Source organism: Haliaeetus albicilla, chromosome 7 (assembly GCF_947461875.1).
Source record: "Haliaeetus albicilla chromosome 7, bHalAlb1.1, whole genome shotgun sequence".
NCBI lineage: Eukaryota > Metazoa > Chordata > Aves > Accipitriformes > Accipitridae > Haliaeetus > Haliaeetus albicilla.
Window position 1 is genome coordinate 24168489 of NC_091489.1, and position 17249 is coordinate 24185737.

Below are 17249 nucleotides of genomic sequence, written 5' to 3' on the forward strand. Positions count from 1 at the left end.
AGAAGATAATAATATAGAAAAAGTTGGCTCACATGAAGAAGTCTTCTGTTATTTTAAAAATAAAAATCCAGAAAAAAATAAGAACTATTTAGTGACACTTAATGGTACAAAATATGTAAATCAGTTTCGATACTGAATTTTCCTTGTGCGTTCAGGTAAATTTTTTTTATTAATTGAAAAAAATTGAAATGTCTTTATTGTTGTCAGTGATATGTGTAGCTTTCAAAATATGATGAGCAGTGTATCATAAGAAAGCTACAGCTTTATAGTCTATTTTATTGATATTTTAAATTTTCCTGACTAATATCATTGAATAACAGTACCCGTAATTAAGGACTTTACTGATTTACTGATAGTACTTTTCTCTTTTTTTCTTATTTTTTCTTCTTTTCTTTTCTTTTCTTTTTTTTTTTCCAGAAAAGAGCAAAAGGCCAAGTGCTGTTTGACAAAGTGTGTGAACATCTCAATTTACTGGAAAAGGACTATTTTGGGCTGTTGTTTTATGAGAATTCAGATCAGAAGGTAAGCCTGTATGAGGGTTTTGTTAGTTTGTTTTTCTACATTGCTACTGACTTCAACAGTTTAGTGAGGTATATAGTATTAAATGTATACCATTACAAATATTTGAGTAAACTGTTGCAAAATGTCAATTCTAGTCTGCTGTAAACTTGCAACATGTGCAAGATACAGATGTGTATGTTGATACCTAACAAAGTGCCCATTTATTATTTAGAGTGAGGGCATATTTAAAATATCTGTATTTTTGAGAAAAGCAATTGAGTAACTGATAGGCTTTATAGTAAAACAGTAAAATAGTACACTAAAACAGTATGCCAGCCTTGCACATGAAGATAGGAAACTTTAACTAATATCTTTGCCTTAACAGTCTGAAAACTGCCCACATTTCTGAAAACTTTAATTATTTACATTTTTTTCTAAAAACAAGAAAACAAAACTTTGGGTGATAAATAATTCAAAAAAATTAATCTTCTACCTGACTTTCCAGTAATTTTGCGGCCTTTTCTCATGTATGTTTAATAATGCTTGGAACAGGAACATGAAGGAAATCTTGCCCCTAAGTCTGTAACTATTAGACTTTTGAGTTCCTTTATTATTAATTTTAAACTTAAAGAAAATTTTGGCATTTGTGAAGATGAGACTGGAGCTTGCCCATCACCAGTATTGGGTGCTAATTTTACAAATGAATGGTGTTTTGATATGACTACATTCAAAACTATCTCTTAAATACCATTTGGTAACTTATTTTCAGTCCTCTTTTGCACTTGCTTACATGTTGGATGGTTGAGCACATCTAGATTGCTGAGCTGAGGAAAACTTGAATCAGTTGGTGGCATGCATTCTGCTAATTACCAAAAGCCCGTTTAGCTTTTCCTAGCATCTGAACATTTACAGTTAGTTATGAGCCAGCTGTCGCTTTGTCCATGAACTAAAGATATACCTGAGGGAGGTCATATTTTCCCTCATGAACAAAACAGACTAATAATTACAAATTGAAGTGCAAAAAATTGTATTTCTTTTAAATCTCTGTATTTGTAGCAGGAAACATCATTACAGGAGTCTAGAAGCTTTTCCATTTTTTTTGTCATCTTTCTCATCCTACTACTGTGTTTGAAATGAAGTCTAATTTAGTAGTCTGATTAAATCTGAATTTCTGACAACTTCCATTCAAATACAGTTGTTTCTGCGAGGCTTTCTCTGCAGCATTGAGCAAAATACTCAATCTCTCTATATTAAAGATCCCCATATATAAAATGGGCTTGGTGTATTCTTACTTCGATATTTTATTTTTGTTCTTGATTTGTAAACCATTTATAGAAATGAGAACTTCTTTGGTGTAACAATGAAGAGCATCTCAGTTGATTCTCTGAATACTATCATAATCTTAATTATTATTTATTATTATCACGTTATCCCTTTATTTGTGCTACTCACTATTGAAAATCTATACTGTACACACAGAGCAAAATAACATAAAAAACCAGTCTGATCTCTGGCAAGAGAGGAAAGAGCTAATAGCAGACCTGGGATCCTTGAACTACACCAGGAAATAGCCCACTTCAGTAGATCCTGGGAATTGGAATAGGGAGCCTTTGGCTTTTAAAAGTAGAGCAGGAAAGTCTGGATTGGTGTAGAGTTGTGTCTTTTTTTATTTCATTTTATTTTATTTTATTTTATTGTATTGTATTGTATTGTATTTAATTTTATTTTATAATGTGCTTCTAGTTGGACTGAGAGATTTCTTGGTATTCCTCAGTCATGTGAATGGAGGAACAGAGTACCACACCTTTAAAAGATCCCATCTGTTTTTTCATATGTCTTTATCCTTGGAGATATTAAAAACTTGACTGGATATGAGCCTGGGCAACCTGATCTAATTCAAAGCTGACTCTGCCTTGAATCACAGTTGGACCAGTTATCTCCAGAAGTCCCTTTCAGCCTGAATGAGTCCTTGAGCTCCCTGTCCATTGACTATGGAGGTGCTACTGTAGCAACACTCATAAATGAAGTATTTACATTAATTAAGCAAGAAATATCTGGATAATGGAGTCCCTGTGGTTTGATTATATATATGCCCAGACTAAGTCTAGCACTTTATTCAAAAGAAGAGTAGAGCACTTGTCACCTGAATTATGGACAGCAGCAGGCTTTTATTTAAAAACTTCTGGAGAAATCTGGTCCAATTTGTTATGAAGACTAAAAAAACCAGAGTTGTTGGATTTTGTCATCTTCATGAAAGTAAGTTCATAGTGTTATTTGGAGAAACTTAAAAAGGAGTCTTGCCTAGCAGATTTGCATTTCCCACCTCCTACTTTCTATTGCAGGATTAAGCTTAATTTATGGTGAACTGCGGGAACTACAAAATTTTGAATGCCAGCAAGTAACAGTGAAGGAGGGGGTTTAGATATTTTCTGGCTGGATAGCCCATATGCTCTAGATTGTACCCAAAGTGCCATTATGTGGATGGTACTATGCCTCTGGTGCAGCTCTAAGTTGTGATTACCAGGTGAGTGGGAATACCTGGAATAGTCAAAGAAGAATTTGAAAACGTGGGCTTTGGCATGAATTAATCACTTGGCTAAGTGCTTACAGTCTTTTATGGGTTGGACAGTCTGTACTCTAACGTGCACATTTATATAGGCTTGCTTATTTTTACTGCTATTGTCATTCAAGTTACCTAATTCGAAGCTACCACTTTTGTACAACACTGTGTTTGGTGGTTCTTACACCAGTTATGGCACAAACTTAATGTGAAGGGTAGCTACTGTAGTGTCTTAATACAGCAAAATTACTGGTTGTGTGCTGAGAAAGTTGCCCCTCCCCAGCTGCCATTTCTTTCATGCTGGTAAGATTGGAATTGTATAGCTACACAGAATGTGGTCAGTAAGAGTGTAGCACTCATTTTTGTTATTAAAGGGATTTTTTAAATACATGGATGAAGACCATTTAAATTGCTTTCAGTATGTTAAATATTTGTGGTGTGTTTTTAATGAATATTTCTGTCTTAAGACTTTTAAGTGTCTCAACTTTTTTTCATTCTTCTAAAAAAAAAAAAAAAAAATTAACATTTTATGTATTGATTTAATTAATAGATGGAAGTGTGGGGGGCTGATCAGTTGTGTTCAGGAACGGCTGCCAAAGAAAGCTTGGGGACTTGGAACTTTTACTGGGTTTAGGGTCTTCTCTTTTGTTCACCTCTGTAGTAAGTCTGAATTCTTTTTTCATCTCAGTACCAGTTCTTTCTGATGCATTTTTTTCTCCTGTTATGACTGTTGCCTCTTCAGATTAAAATGCCACAAATCTCTGACCTCCAGGGCAGTCAGTACTAAATGCTGAATGAGTGTTTTTCTCATTCTTGTGCACTCATCACAGCCAGCCATTTATGAGCCAGCTGTGGAACTTGACAGCAGCTGTGGGGTGTGGAAACTGAATGCCAGGCACTCTTTTGAATTAGAGCTGCTCCCTAATGCACCATCAGGGTACCATTGGAGGAGTCGTCCCATTAACTTTTCTATATGGGTGTTCTGTGCAGCTGAGAGAGATGTTATGTCTTCAAATCAGACTGATTTTTGTTAGCTTTAATACACATTTTAAAACTATTTAGGTCAAATTACTCATTAATGATTTCTTTCGTTGTTTTGCAAATGTTAAATTTATTGGTCTAAAGTTTAGTTAGTGATTTCATTGCATTACACCCTCAAAAGTTCATGAATGCTCCATTCACCCTGTAATTGGCCTGCAGAAGTGTTAGAAAGCTTCTGCTCTTATGTTCTGGGCACCAGCTGGAAATGCTGCTTTTCTGGATTTGTACAAAATAACTTTTGTACTGGTAGAGAACATTTTGTTGTTCTTTGACAATTCATTACTTTGTCTTATCTATAACCTTACCATTCACAAATCAAACAAATAGATTTCTGCCTACTGGAGCAAAGTAGTGTGCATACACTTTGTCTTTTGTTTTGAAAGACAGACCTGTCTATTCTGCATTAAGAGGTCTATTTCAGGGTAGATTCTTTCAATAGTGTTTGTTTTATCCATAACAAATGGCACAGATGCAAAAACCCCACCCCTGTAATTATGCATATATATGGAATATAAGCATCTGATTTTATTTGACAGAACAGTAATGAAAGTTGGTGGCAAAGTCTGCTTCCAATAAACTTACTTCAGGTTTGGAAAATCAGAAAATGAACTGTATAACTTCTGTAAAGAAAGGATTATTCTTCTCATCCTGCAGCATATTCTGTATTATATGCTCTTTTCTCCTACTTTATAGAGATAAAAGATAAAGCACTGAAATTAACATATGCTCAGGAATCCTAGTTTTCTGCTATAGTTATGCCATGCTATATTCTATACTTATTTACTTTATTTACTTTATACTGTACGTTTTCTAAAATTTAAGAGTTTAAGCTACTTCTGGTGATATTTGTAATTAGAATATGGCTGTGTATCATTTTGGAATGGAATTCCTGCCAAAACTGAAAACCAAGGATGATAACTGTAGCTGAAGTGATTCTCAGCTAAAATTATTTGAAGCCTTCTGTTGCCTTCCAAGGCCTTTCCATGTCAAGGCTCTTCCAACAAATAGCAGTTTTTCTGACTTAAGCAGAATAAATGGTATCCAGATTTTCTGGAGGAGTGTTTTATATCTATTCCTTTGTAACGGTGTTATGGACTGTGCATCTCTGGAAGAATTATAGTAGCTATGAAATGTAGAGGTTGCAGACTTCTTAAAGCAAGAAATGTGAAATTATTCCTTTTTTTTAATTACATCTGTAAAAATGGTAAAAAGTGGGTTTTGCATTTAATTTGTAAACAGTATTTGTCTAATATATACATGCTGCATTTGTCATGAAATCAACTTGGACCAAGGTCATTTACAACATGGAGCTTAGTATTCATAGAAGCCACATCCTTTATCAGCAGAGGTAATCTACATTAAGGATTTGCACCAGTGCAAAAACATACAGTTCCACATTCTCCTAATCCATACAGTCCCGTAGAACTGTAGCCTAGCATGTTTTGTCTCCTTGAAGTTAATTTGACTTTGGGTGGAAAAGCCTGTAATAAAGACTGAGGGATATGGTATTGGAAAACAATTGTTGATTCTGGAGTTTGGTACCATAGACTGAAAGGTGAGTCACATTATACCCAGTATCCACTACTTGACTAGGTTAGGCAAGAAACATTGGTAGAGATACGCCTTTAGCAACATTTGTGCTGATGCTGAGGTCCCCTCTGACTTTAAAGCTGCTAATATGTACAGTGGTTTGTGAAAATGAAAATGTTGTCCTTGACCTTACAAGTCAGTTGCTAATTCTTCCCTACATTGCACATCTCTGTCTTTGAAATGTGCTAAGTCCTGCTGGCAGGCTGGTTGTGTGCATGTGTGTTTCTTCCATGTATATGCTTGTGTATGCGTGTCTGGCCCTGGGAAATAAAGGTTCAAACACTGTATAAAGTAAATTCTCAGTAACTGTAACTGCATTTAAAAGGCTTATGTTTCTAGTCTCTCACTCAATCTATTTTCTAACATCTATGGGTAAAATTATTAAACAGGATTGTCTGACTTACTGATGAATAAATGTTACTGATTTCTTAGTCTCACTTCCCAAAGTTGTATATTTGGACGATCAGTCACAAAAAAAATCTCTTTCCCCATATTGATAGTAACTGAAATGCTACGAGCTATTTAATAGGTTTCACAGATTATATAAAAATATTTTTGGTATTGAGGATAGAACACATTTAATAGTGAGGCATCTAAATATGAAAAACTGACTTTATTTGCATTGTCTAAAATAGAGCTGAGTATCTAGACTTGAACCTTGCCAGTGTATCAGTGTTAACATAATACATGTTCATAGAGAACTTTGCCTTGGGGGAGGTCAGAAAAAAAGCATGGAATTTGATTAGGTTTTTCCAAGCACCTTTGAATGTTATCAGAACTAAAATGTATACACCTTAAGACAAACGATGGGAATAATAAGTCTCTGGAGATCAAGAGAAATATCATCTTAAGTATAACTCTACATAGGTGTGTAAGCACAGATGTGTAGAGATTACATAGCCATTCCTGAAAAGTCTGCTTATGTCAATAAAAGGAGTATGAGAGAAAATTGCATTTGTCAAATGTAATTTGCTAGACCACCTCTACTGTAAGACTATCCACTCTTTAAAATTAAAGGGTATAAATAGTCTAAAGCAGTAAGACAACCATGAAGGGAGTGGCATTATGCAGTTTCATTTATGTGCTCGGGTGGGGAGACTTGCTAGCAAATCGCAAGTTCAATTTTAGAATTCTCTGGGTTATTTAAAAATAGAACAGATGTCTGAACAATACAAACTTTAACTGCACTGTATGAAATTACTTCACCATCTTCAGTCTGAAGTGATTTTAAATGCTGGTTGTGTGGTTTTTTTCAGAACTGGCTAGATTCTTCAAAGGAAATTAAGAGACAAATTCGAAGTAAGTACTTCTGTATCCAGATGTTACGCTCCTTTTATTTCCTCACAGAAATATTCTTCATAAACTTAGTAGCCTGGATATTGACTAAAATGTATCCTTACAGCATTCAAACAATTTACATCTGATAGCCATGTATTCAGCCTTAGAACAGAAAGCAAAGCTTCTATTTCTGTCCACTGTCCAAGGAGAGAAAGAATCACTCAGCCTTGTGCTGTAGAAGTTAACCATTATACTGGCTGCTGCCCCCAAATATTCCTGTATTGTATGTGACTAATAGTTGATCTTTTTGCATCCTGAAACAGTAGATGGTTTTCAACATTGTGCTGATATTTGGGTTATGGGATGGAGAATGTCATCTTGCAAAGACGGTCATGGTTGCTGCTATAGGACTTTCTAACTCCAACGACTCACCAGAAGAATATGAAACTATAAAAAGAGAATCAATACGTCTTACAGAAAATGTATATTCTTCAATACTGGTCAGTCCAGCATTGGCTTTTTTGATATGTCCATCATTTCCAGAATGGAAATGGAGTAGAGCATAATCTTGGTATGTCTCGCTACAGTGCTTTTCAGACTCAATTCATGTGAAAAGTCTTTCTACTTCCTATCCTCAATACACAATGAGGAATTTATTTTACTCTGCATAAAACTCTGTCAAAACTCTTCACTAGCCAGGTAGATTTTATAAAGCTCTTTATAAAACATATTTTAAGGGGATGTGATTTTTCATATAACATGAAGATCTACATTTTAAGTGGAGATCAAGTCCAGTTTCTTGAATTAGGCATCATGACTGGAATTTTTTTTCTCTGGTCCATAGCACTTCCGAGTTGATAGGCATAGTGTATAAGGCAAACAACCAAGTAAGAACACCATTGTAAGCATTTTAAAATGAAACTTGCTTACACCAATTCGTAAGTAATCAGCATACTATCAGTTGTGTTCCTCATAATCAGTGGATTAAAGTTTCCACATATTGGAATGTACTGCAAAGATAAATTTTATCCCCCAGCTACATGAGTATCAAGTAACAAGACCTTTTTTTTTGTTTCGGGTTTAGTTCTAAATATATTTGTCTTTGAATCAAGAATGGAAAACTTATGTACAAAAATACTCAATTATAATAAATTTAAGGTACCTGTAAAACCTACTAGTCCATTTGAAATGAAAAAACTCATTTCTTTTTCTCTTGTACAGCACAAACTGAAGCACTAGCATGCTAGATAAGCATATCTGGACAAACACATTGATCTGAACACACAAAGGTGACAAATTTGGAAGTGGAGCTCAGCACATCAGTTTGCAACTTAATATTTATAACAATCTTTGTCTCTCTCTTACATGTGAACAATACCAATACTCGGCACATTGGGCATGTATGTACCACCTGTGACTGGGGAAGACAAAATAAGAATCCTTTAATCTCCCCCAAATAATGTTCTGCATCAGGCTGTCTCTTGCTAAGCCAGGGTCCTCAGGCCTTTTATGTGATCTCTTATTTGTTCAGGTTGGCCTTTGGCTGGGCAATAATGTTGGATCTCAGCAATTACTGATGTTACTTAGGCTAATGAATGTGATCCACAAATTACTAGCTCTGTTCTCAGGGCTACAAAGGTGGCAAAAAGCTTGTTTGCTTTTAGCCAGCCTGATCTCTTCAGGAAAATTAATTCTTGACTTTTTTTAACTCATGTAATTGGGTATCCACTGGCATGTGTTAAAACCTCTAATTAATTTAATCAGGGACAGGTGGGGTAATTACAATTCTGTCACAGTCTTCTTGAAAATTGCTACATCTAAAGTGGATTCAGGCTTTTGCAAAATGGAGGACTTCAGCTTGAATATTGTGATGCTACAGGCAGTAGCAACTGATCTTGGAATAGTCAAATTGAGATTTTGCAGAGGGTAGGGAGGTTCACCCTTATATAAAATTTAATTTGAGAATTTATCTGTGTGAGATGTACATGCAGTTAGTATAGAACACATGATATTCCACTCAGTTTTGTTTATAGGTATTTTCATAACTCTCCTTCTCAGTATAACAAAATTGAATGAGTAAACTATATAAACCTTGTTTAATCATAGTGTTCATTGCAATTGAAGATCAAGCATTTGTCCGCAGTTTAAATTTTTACAGCTATGGGTAAAGATTAGAGATGTGAATGTTTAAACTATCTGTCTTGGTAAGCCTGATTATTTGTTTTTATTGTTTGTGTAATTAAAGTATATGAAACTGAGTTATAGACCTGGTTATCTTTCTCTTCACACAAATTTTGAAACTATTTTTGGGATATATCCTGTTCTTAGTGTGCATGTAAGTCATTCTCTTCCAAAATGAAATTACATTTGTATGCTGTGTGGAACAGTTTAAATCCAAGGTAATGTTATGTCAATTAAATCTATTTCTAGTCTGCAGCACAATTAGCGTTTTTACGGGAAAAAACCCCTTCCATATTGCATATCCTGTATTGTATATCTTGTAAGAAACGGAGAGGAGTTGGATGTTCTGAGGGCAGAATACACTGGTATAGGGCGGTTTTATGCATTCTCACCACATAAAGGATACATTTAACTGGTTTTGCTCTTGAAATTAACTGTAAAATTGTCTTACTGTCTTTTGTCAAGAGAATACTTATTTAGCCAGAAAGATTGTAGAAACTCATCACTGTACCCAGGAAATGACTAATCTGATCTAATTTAGGTTAACTGTGTCCACCTCAGGTAAATGCACTTGTTTTTGAAGGAACAGGCACTTTCAGGAGGTGAGTGAGTGCATTCTGAAATAGGTGCCTGAGAGGGGAACCAAACCACACGCCACTTTTCTTCCGTTAGCTATGAAGGGAGTCAGTGGTGTCTTATGTATATAATTACATCTCAGCAGTGTAGGGCTGAACGAAACTAGTGTCAAAAGAGAATGCTTATGGGGATAGAAAAGTTGTTTTCTTTTTAGAAAGGAGTGATTAACTGAAGGACTGAAGACAGCATACTTAATTTGCTTGTTGATTCAGTTTGTTGTTTGATTCAGTTTAATTATTGAGGAGGGTGAGGGAAATCCTCTGTAATTCTATGGAAGTGGATTAGGACAGATTAAATAGTACAATAGATAAGGCAGCTGGGTGACAAATCTTGGGCTATAAGTTTAAACCTTTCTCTTTATTCATGCTGAAGATTGTTCTCAACATCCTTTTGTTAATGGGCATCCAGTCATTCAGATTGGGGAACTTAAAACCAGCCAAATCCAATACTGGCCTAGTCTTTCAGATGTACTTAGCCAACAATTAAGGTAGTTCTGGGAATGTCATGGATTTGAAATGGATTTTTTAACATTCTTGTTTCTATAGTATATTCTGCAACACAGCTTAAACAACTGCTCAGGGAAGAGGATAATATAGAAGAATAAAGATATGGTTAAATAGGTATATTTTTAAATTACACAGTAGACCAAATGGTGATAAATTCATAAATACAATTCTGTGAGAATAACATTATCACAAGTTTAGAATTTTGCAGCACAGTGTTCTAAAATACTTAAGAAATCTAAAGTTTGTATTTAAAGTGCTAAGGGAAGTTAGAATTAATTAAGGAAAGGTCTTGCATTTTAAAGATATAGTTCTGGCTGTCTGATTTTAATGCTAACAAAACGTATGGTTATGCTCAGGCATCACTTTATTTTATATCCATCTATTTTATGTAAATAACTATATATCTGTAGAAGTTGTAGCTAATTTTTATCTAAGCTAATTACACTAGAGTCCAGCTTATAGGTGGTGAAGACAACTAAGTACCTGTGCCAAGGCAAGAGCTGTCCTGCAGAAGTGCTTCTGTGTGTCTGCTAATTATAAAGAAAGGTTTTGCTGTTTGGAGATGTCTGAGTTTGTGAGCTGAATCTCATCAGTCCAACCAGGACTGTCTGTACTCTGCTTTCTATGCATCTTTGAAAATGTGGACTAGCTGTAGATCTTCCTAATTTCTTTTATTTTCTTGACAGTAATTTAAGAAAAATTATAGAAGTAATTTTCTTAATTTTATGGGGCATTTGTACATCTGCCTGTGAGTAGTGTATCTGTCTTAGTCACACAGTACCGTAAAAATCTTAGCTGAGACACAAGAGATATCATAAGTAAAAGCCAGAAGAAGCTTTTACTGGAAAAAAACCCTCACTGATTTCCCAGTTTAAATGGGATGAATCATGTTAATTGTATGCTGCTAGCTGGTTGGTTATATTGCATTCTTTTTCTCTAAGAATGTGCCTAAAGTTGCCACAGAAGCATTTTTGAGGTAACGAGCTGGCTAGAAATATTTTTGACATTTCTATAGCCCATATTATTAAACATCAAAACAGAGAGCCTTATCAGGGGCAGAATGCTAAATAGTATTTTAAATATCAGATTTATTTATTTTTTTGTCTTGGCCACCAATTGAAAGCGGCAGTAATAGTGTGCATTATTGTGTGAAGACAATTATGTTTGTATGCCTTGGTTATGCGGCTATAAACAGTATGCTGTAGTGAGAAGTACAAATATAGACTGTGCACATTGTAATACACTTGCTAGTCTATATTCAGGGGATAAATGTGCTTTCAGTAATCAGGCAAAATATAAAGTCATGAACTGTCCAGAAAATATTTAGTACAAAGTCAACTACAACATTTTTTCAATGGATTAGCTATGGTATTAGTATGAGTAGACATCTGAAATTTTTCATAGTCTATACATTCAAAGGATTTATGCTCTTTTTAGCTTTTTAAAGAGAATGTAGATGATTTTTTTTTTCCCCTTCTTCAAACAGTGTCTAGCTCTCCTGGCTACAGTGCTTTCTGAAAGCTAACTGTAGAAATGCTGACAAGAAAGAGAAATAGGTTAAGCAGGAATTAATCTGTGACTAGTTTAACTGCAATTTTAGATGAGGAAAAATTGCCTTATTCCAGGAAAACTGGAAGACTGGTTTAGTACCTATGTGGAAGGACACATCCTTCATCCATTTCTCCCCATCCCACAGCCCTGTTAACATGACAACTCTCCCTGAACACTTTCTGCATAGATATTTTTGGCCCAATTGCTTCTCTTCATCAGTTTGGCTTACTCAATATCAGCAGCTTTTCTTTAAATGATCCTAATTCCCTGAGAGACAAATGATGGAAGTGGGCTAATCTATTCCAGCTTTAATTCTGTTTGTCATGCTATATGTATTAATTAGTGTTAGACATTTTTTTAAAGGTATTTTTGTCTTAATTTTCTCTTGCACTGGATTGCAGTAGATGATGCAATGAGCCATATTTTACCAATTCAGTACTACATGTATCTCCAATAAATTTGGCTTTCTCATTTAAAGAGTCCTGCCTTATTTTGTAAGCAAAGTTATTATTGTTCTAACAAATAATTGATAACTGGGAACATTAAGATACACCAAAATTCTGAGCTCTCAAAAGGAAATAATGACTTAGCAGCAAGGTGGAGAATGAAGTTCACATTTAAGCAGAAATTTAAGTGCTCCAATGAATAGTCATGTCTGAAAAACTGAAATAATTGAAAAATAACAATAAAAAAAATAATAATTGAAAAAATAATAATTGAAATGTTGAAAGACATAAGAAATTTTGGCACAAAGTACCTCTTCACCTTTAACAGCTGTGAAATTTCAAAACACGATTTTTTAAAGAAAATAATCTTAAAAATGTCAGCACTCTTTTCTAGCATTATGTTGGAAATGGCATTTCAGTCTTATTTTTAATAACAACAACAAAAAACCATTTTTTCAAAGCATGATTTCAGATTTTTAAAATAGTTTACTGTCCAAAATTAATCATTAACAAGCTTTATAAAATTATTACCTTTTTTTAACCAAAGATTAGTTTTTCTAGGTCTTTTGCCAGAATATTATTTGCATTAGGAGAAAAGGGGCGAGAGAAAGATAAAAATGGCTACTTAATTGTTTCAGTAATATTTTGATTTCTTTTCTTATCTTTCTTCATTATTTTTAGCAGATCTACATTGTAGTTTTACTTTCTTTATGTTTCCAAGATATGATAAATCTCAACTGCATTTGCTTTCAAGCAGCATGCAAAACCAAACTATTAAATTCTTTTCCTAGACTCCTATTTCGTGATTTTCTAGTACATATATATGTCTGCATTGTACTTAATAAAATCTGTTTGAATAGGAAAGTTCTACATTTTGTCAAGTTATTAGTACTTTCCAATGAACGTATTCCTCTTGTACATAGTGTTATAATACTGGTAGAGTAACATTCTGAGAATGTATTTTAATTATTGATGAGTGACTTCAGCTTTCAAATCCTAAAAATTTATTTAAAATTAGAGCTACGACTAAAGGCAACATTTTATGCTTTGTCAAATTATTAATCTAGTTTTAAGCATGCTTTTGCTTAAAAAATGCATGTGGTATTAACAATTCTAACATGAGAATTTAAACTTAAAATATCATTGCTATTATAGTTGCTAAAGATATTGTTTCTCAAAAAATATTTTAAAGGAGGAATGGCTAATATTTTTTCTTCAATGCATTCTGTACGAATATGAATAATTTACTTATCTTTCTGTTTTATACAACGCAGACCTCATTTTGACATCTCATGTTCATAGTTGCTGTACAGTCTCTCAAACAGTCAGTTTAAACAGGAGGAAACTGTTAGCCTTGGAGGAGTTGGAAACAAACACAAATTCAGTGCAAGTGTCTTTGAACACAGAATACCTTAAAAGTGTTAATATATTATGGTAGTTTTCAAATTAAAAATGTCTTCTGATCTTTATATAACTTACAGCAAAACATTCTTTGAAAATAATTTTTAACATGCTAATCTTTCACTGTATGTGTATATGAGTTACTACCTGATAAAAAAAATAATCTATGCTTCATACTAATATACTGTAAAAAAGGGAAAAAACTCTTCTCATGATTGCAGTGATCTAACATTTATATGACTGCCTAACATTTTTCAGTGAGGTTCTTTCTTTGCTTGCCTCAACTTGTTTAAGATTAACAATTGGACATTTCCCATGTTTAGGTTTACCTTGGATATTCGCCTTTAATGTGAAGTTTTATCCCCCTGATCCTTCACAGTTGACTGAAGACATCACTAGGTATGCATAGTTCCTAATTTTAAACTTAAAAATTACTGTTAGTCTAATTTGAAGGCCATATACAATTTTTCAGTTTCTGGATGCTGTAACAGGTTTGGCTATTACTGTAGAACGCTATAAATGTTCTTACATCAACTGCTTTTTGGAACAAGGTTGAAAAGGCAAAGTGAAAACTTCAGGAAGACACCTGAGAGAGAAGAATTTAATGATAAGTGGGGATATGATTTAGGCGGGAGGCAAGATGCCAGTGATCATATTTGAAAGAAGCCAGCGGTTTATTGTCAGGCTGCTGCTTTATTATATAATAACTGAAGGTGTGGGTGTATTAATATTAAGAGCAAAGCTCAAGGCATCCAAGATACTTCAGTAATAATCTAGGCTAGGTTGGTGAAAACATAGTTTTATACATATCCATTAAATAAAACCATAAAACATCATAAAACCTGAAAATACTTCTCTTCTAAAGTTCTTAGACAGAAAATACTTGGAAAGCAGTGGATTCTAGGCACCTAAAAAGTAGCACTGCAAGACTAAAATAACCAGTGGGTAGAGTGCAAGGAATTGACACTCATTTTTTCAGGAGTTATGGAAAACCTGAACGCTTAGTTTTGTTTTGGAGTTAGCTGACTCTGCTGAGGCAGGATATATGTTACTACACATCGCATCAGATGAGTCTTCTGCACAAAATAAGAGTGTTACACAAGTGTGTAGCTGATATATTACTAGAAATAGTCTAAGACATGTAGTACGCAGTGTATTTAAAAGAAGCCGTCTGTGTTTTGTTTGAAAATTTTCAGCAAGCTTGTTGACTTTTCAACTGTGTGTTCAACTGATAAAAGCATTTTTTATACTTATAGCTTAAAGCTAAATTCCTTAAAATTTAAGCTTCACTTGTAAAACTTTTTTTTTATTTGCATTAAAAGTCTGTCCTAGGGTAGGATGTCTACCGATTGTTAACTTGTTAAATTTGGTAGAAGACTGTATGCAGAAATTTGGTAGAAGACTGTATGCAGTACCTGAAGTATTAAATTCTAATACATACATGGTTTAAGGCAGGCAATTATGGGTTCAGTACTAAACCGGATTTCGTGTATTACATAACTTGATTAGCTCATGAACTGCAAGGGATATAAAAGTTAGAATTTTAAAGCCAAAGGGAAATGTCAAAGGAAATGCATGGGGTTTTATTTGTAAACCTTAGATACCTGCAGGCTACAATGTGAAATGAAGTCAGCTTTTGTTACAAACTAGATACAGTTTTTCATTCATTTATGTTGGAAATCAGAATTTTTCCTGCTCTTCACCTTATTTATGAAAGTAATATCGACTCTTACAAATGGAAGTGAAATTTACTGTGTAGCAATAATGCTCAAATAACGTAAGGTGTAAAAAATTATTAATGCATTGACTTATTTTAAAATATCCTTGTATGATTACATTCATCTTGATAAATTCTGCCATATCTCTCATAAATTTGCCATTGGTAACACTTTCTCTGTTCTTGTGTGTGTGTGTTTGTTTTTTCCCCCCTTTTCTTTGTCTTGCAGATATTTCTTGTGCCTACAGCTTCGTCAGGATATTGCTTCTGGTCGACTGCCATGTTCTTTTGTGACTCACGCCCTCCTTGGTTCATATACCCTGCAGGCTGAGCTGGGTGATCATGACCCAGAGGAGCACCGCAGCGACTATATCAGTGAATTCCAGTTTGCACCCAATCAAACTCAAGAAATGGAAGAGAAAGTAGCTGAGCTACACAAAACACACAGGTGTGTCAGATACAGTGGGATTAAAGGAAATCATCACGCTTTGTCATGTTTATGTCAATTCTCTTAAAAGTCTGTATAAAACTGCGAAGCTGAAGTTATTGTTAATTTGGAAATCATTTGTTATGTAACTAGAACCTCTTCCTATCATGTATTTAAAAATTTCAGTTTGAAAATAGTAGCTTCACTAATATCTCTGAAGAGAACTTTTGGAGAAAATTTTTATCTGGGCATATGAATTACTTTAAGCAACATGCAGCTAGACTATTTTGAAAGAGTGAAGGTGGAAATCTCTACTAAAGGAATATAATATGCTCTGAAAGAACACTTTCCCTTTAGGGCAAAAATGCTATTGATACCTTACAAACTTAGTTTTTTCTGTGTCTGAATTCCAGGATTCCACTCAGTTTTGATTCTCGCTTCTTTTGTCAATAAACTCAAGGCTTATTCAATGATTTTAGGGGCTTGACTCCAGCACAGGCGGATTCCCAGTTCCTAGAAAATGCGAAGAGACTCTCCATGTATGGAGTGGATTTACATCATGCTAAGGTATTGGGGAATTGGATTGGATTGGTTTGGTTTGGTTTGGTTTTAGGATAGACATGCTTAGTACTAAAGAACATAGTGTATATATAGCTTATTTAAAAAATTTCATACCTCAGTTCTTAGGTATAAGCCTTTTATCTCTTGGTCTTGATAACTACTCAGTTTACAGCTCTAACATCCTTAGAATTTATTTTAAATCTAAGTTTATTTTATGCATAGGTGTATGTGCAACTTAGAAATAATATTTTATTCATAAGAGTGGCTAAATACCTTTTAAAATGTCAGATTTTTGATGCCAAGGAGACATGGGGCCATAAAGTAAAGCCTAAAAGAAGATGTAATTGTTTTAGTAATACAATGAAAGTTAAAAACAGAGGGGGAGGAGGTCTTGTGGGAGGGTGGGTTTTGGTGCTTTTTCCACTCCTCTGGGTAGGTCAAATAAAATTTGCATTTCTAGGGGGATTTTTTTTAGTTACCCTCCTCCCCCCAACCAGCTAACTAACCCCCTCTCACTACCTAGCACAAATCCAGTCTCAAAACATTAGGAAAATTAATGCATTGTAAACGTATCGGTCCTATATTTAAAAAAGGAAACCAAGACTTTTAAGTACCAGAGAAATATTATTTAATTCTGTTTCATATAGAAACAATGTGCACTTTTTTTGCAATTTTCCATAGACTTCTTCCTATGTTCTGTCAGAAGCACTTGAAAGAAATATACTTATTTTATTCATGTACATTAACTATGTCTGTAACATTTATTAATTTTTTAATACAAGTGCAGTGTGGCAGTTCACTTGGTCTGTAGTGGTTTAAGAAACTTAGATTTTTAGAGTTTTATGGGAACTTT

General features: G+C 34.2%; 1 protein-coding gene across 28 annotated transcripts in view; it reads left to right on the forward strand.

Moving 5' to 3' along the window:
• EPB41L2 (erythrocyte membrane protein band 4.1 like 2) overlaps positions 1-17249 on the forward strand; it is a 120366-nt gene that overhangs the window by 65837 nt on the left and 37280 nt on the right. For all 28 annotated transcript variants that reach the window (XM_069787328.1, XM_069787340.1, XM_069787344.1 and 25 more), the window contains 5 exons: positions 418-522; positions 6949-6991; positions 14015-14090; positions 15638-15856; positions 16315-16402. In XM_069787328.1, coding sequence (XP_069643429.1) covers positions 418-522; positions 6949-6991; positions 14015-14090; positions 15638-15856; positions 16315-16402 — 531 coding nt within the window. The remainder of the gene's footprint in view (positions 1-417; positions 523-6948; positions 6992-14014; positions 14091-15637; positions 15857-16314; positions 16403-17249) is intronic.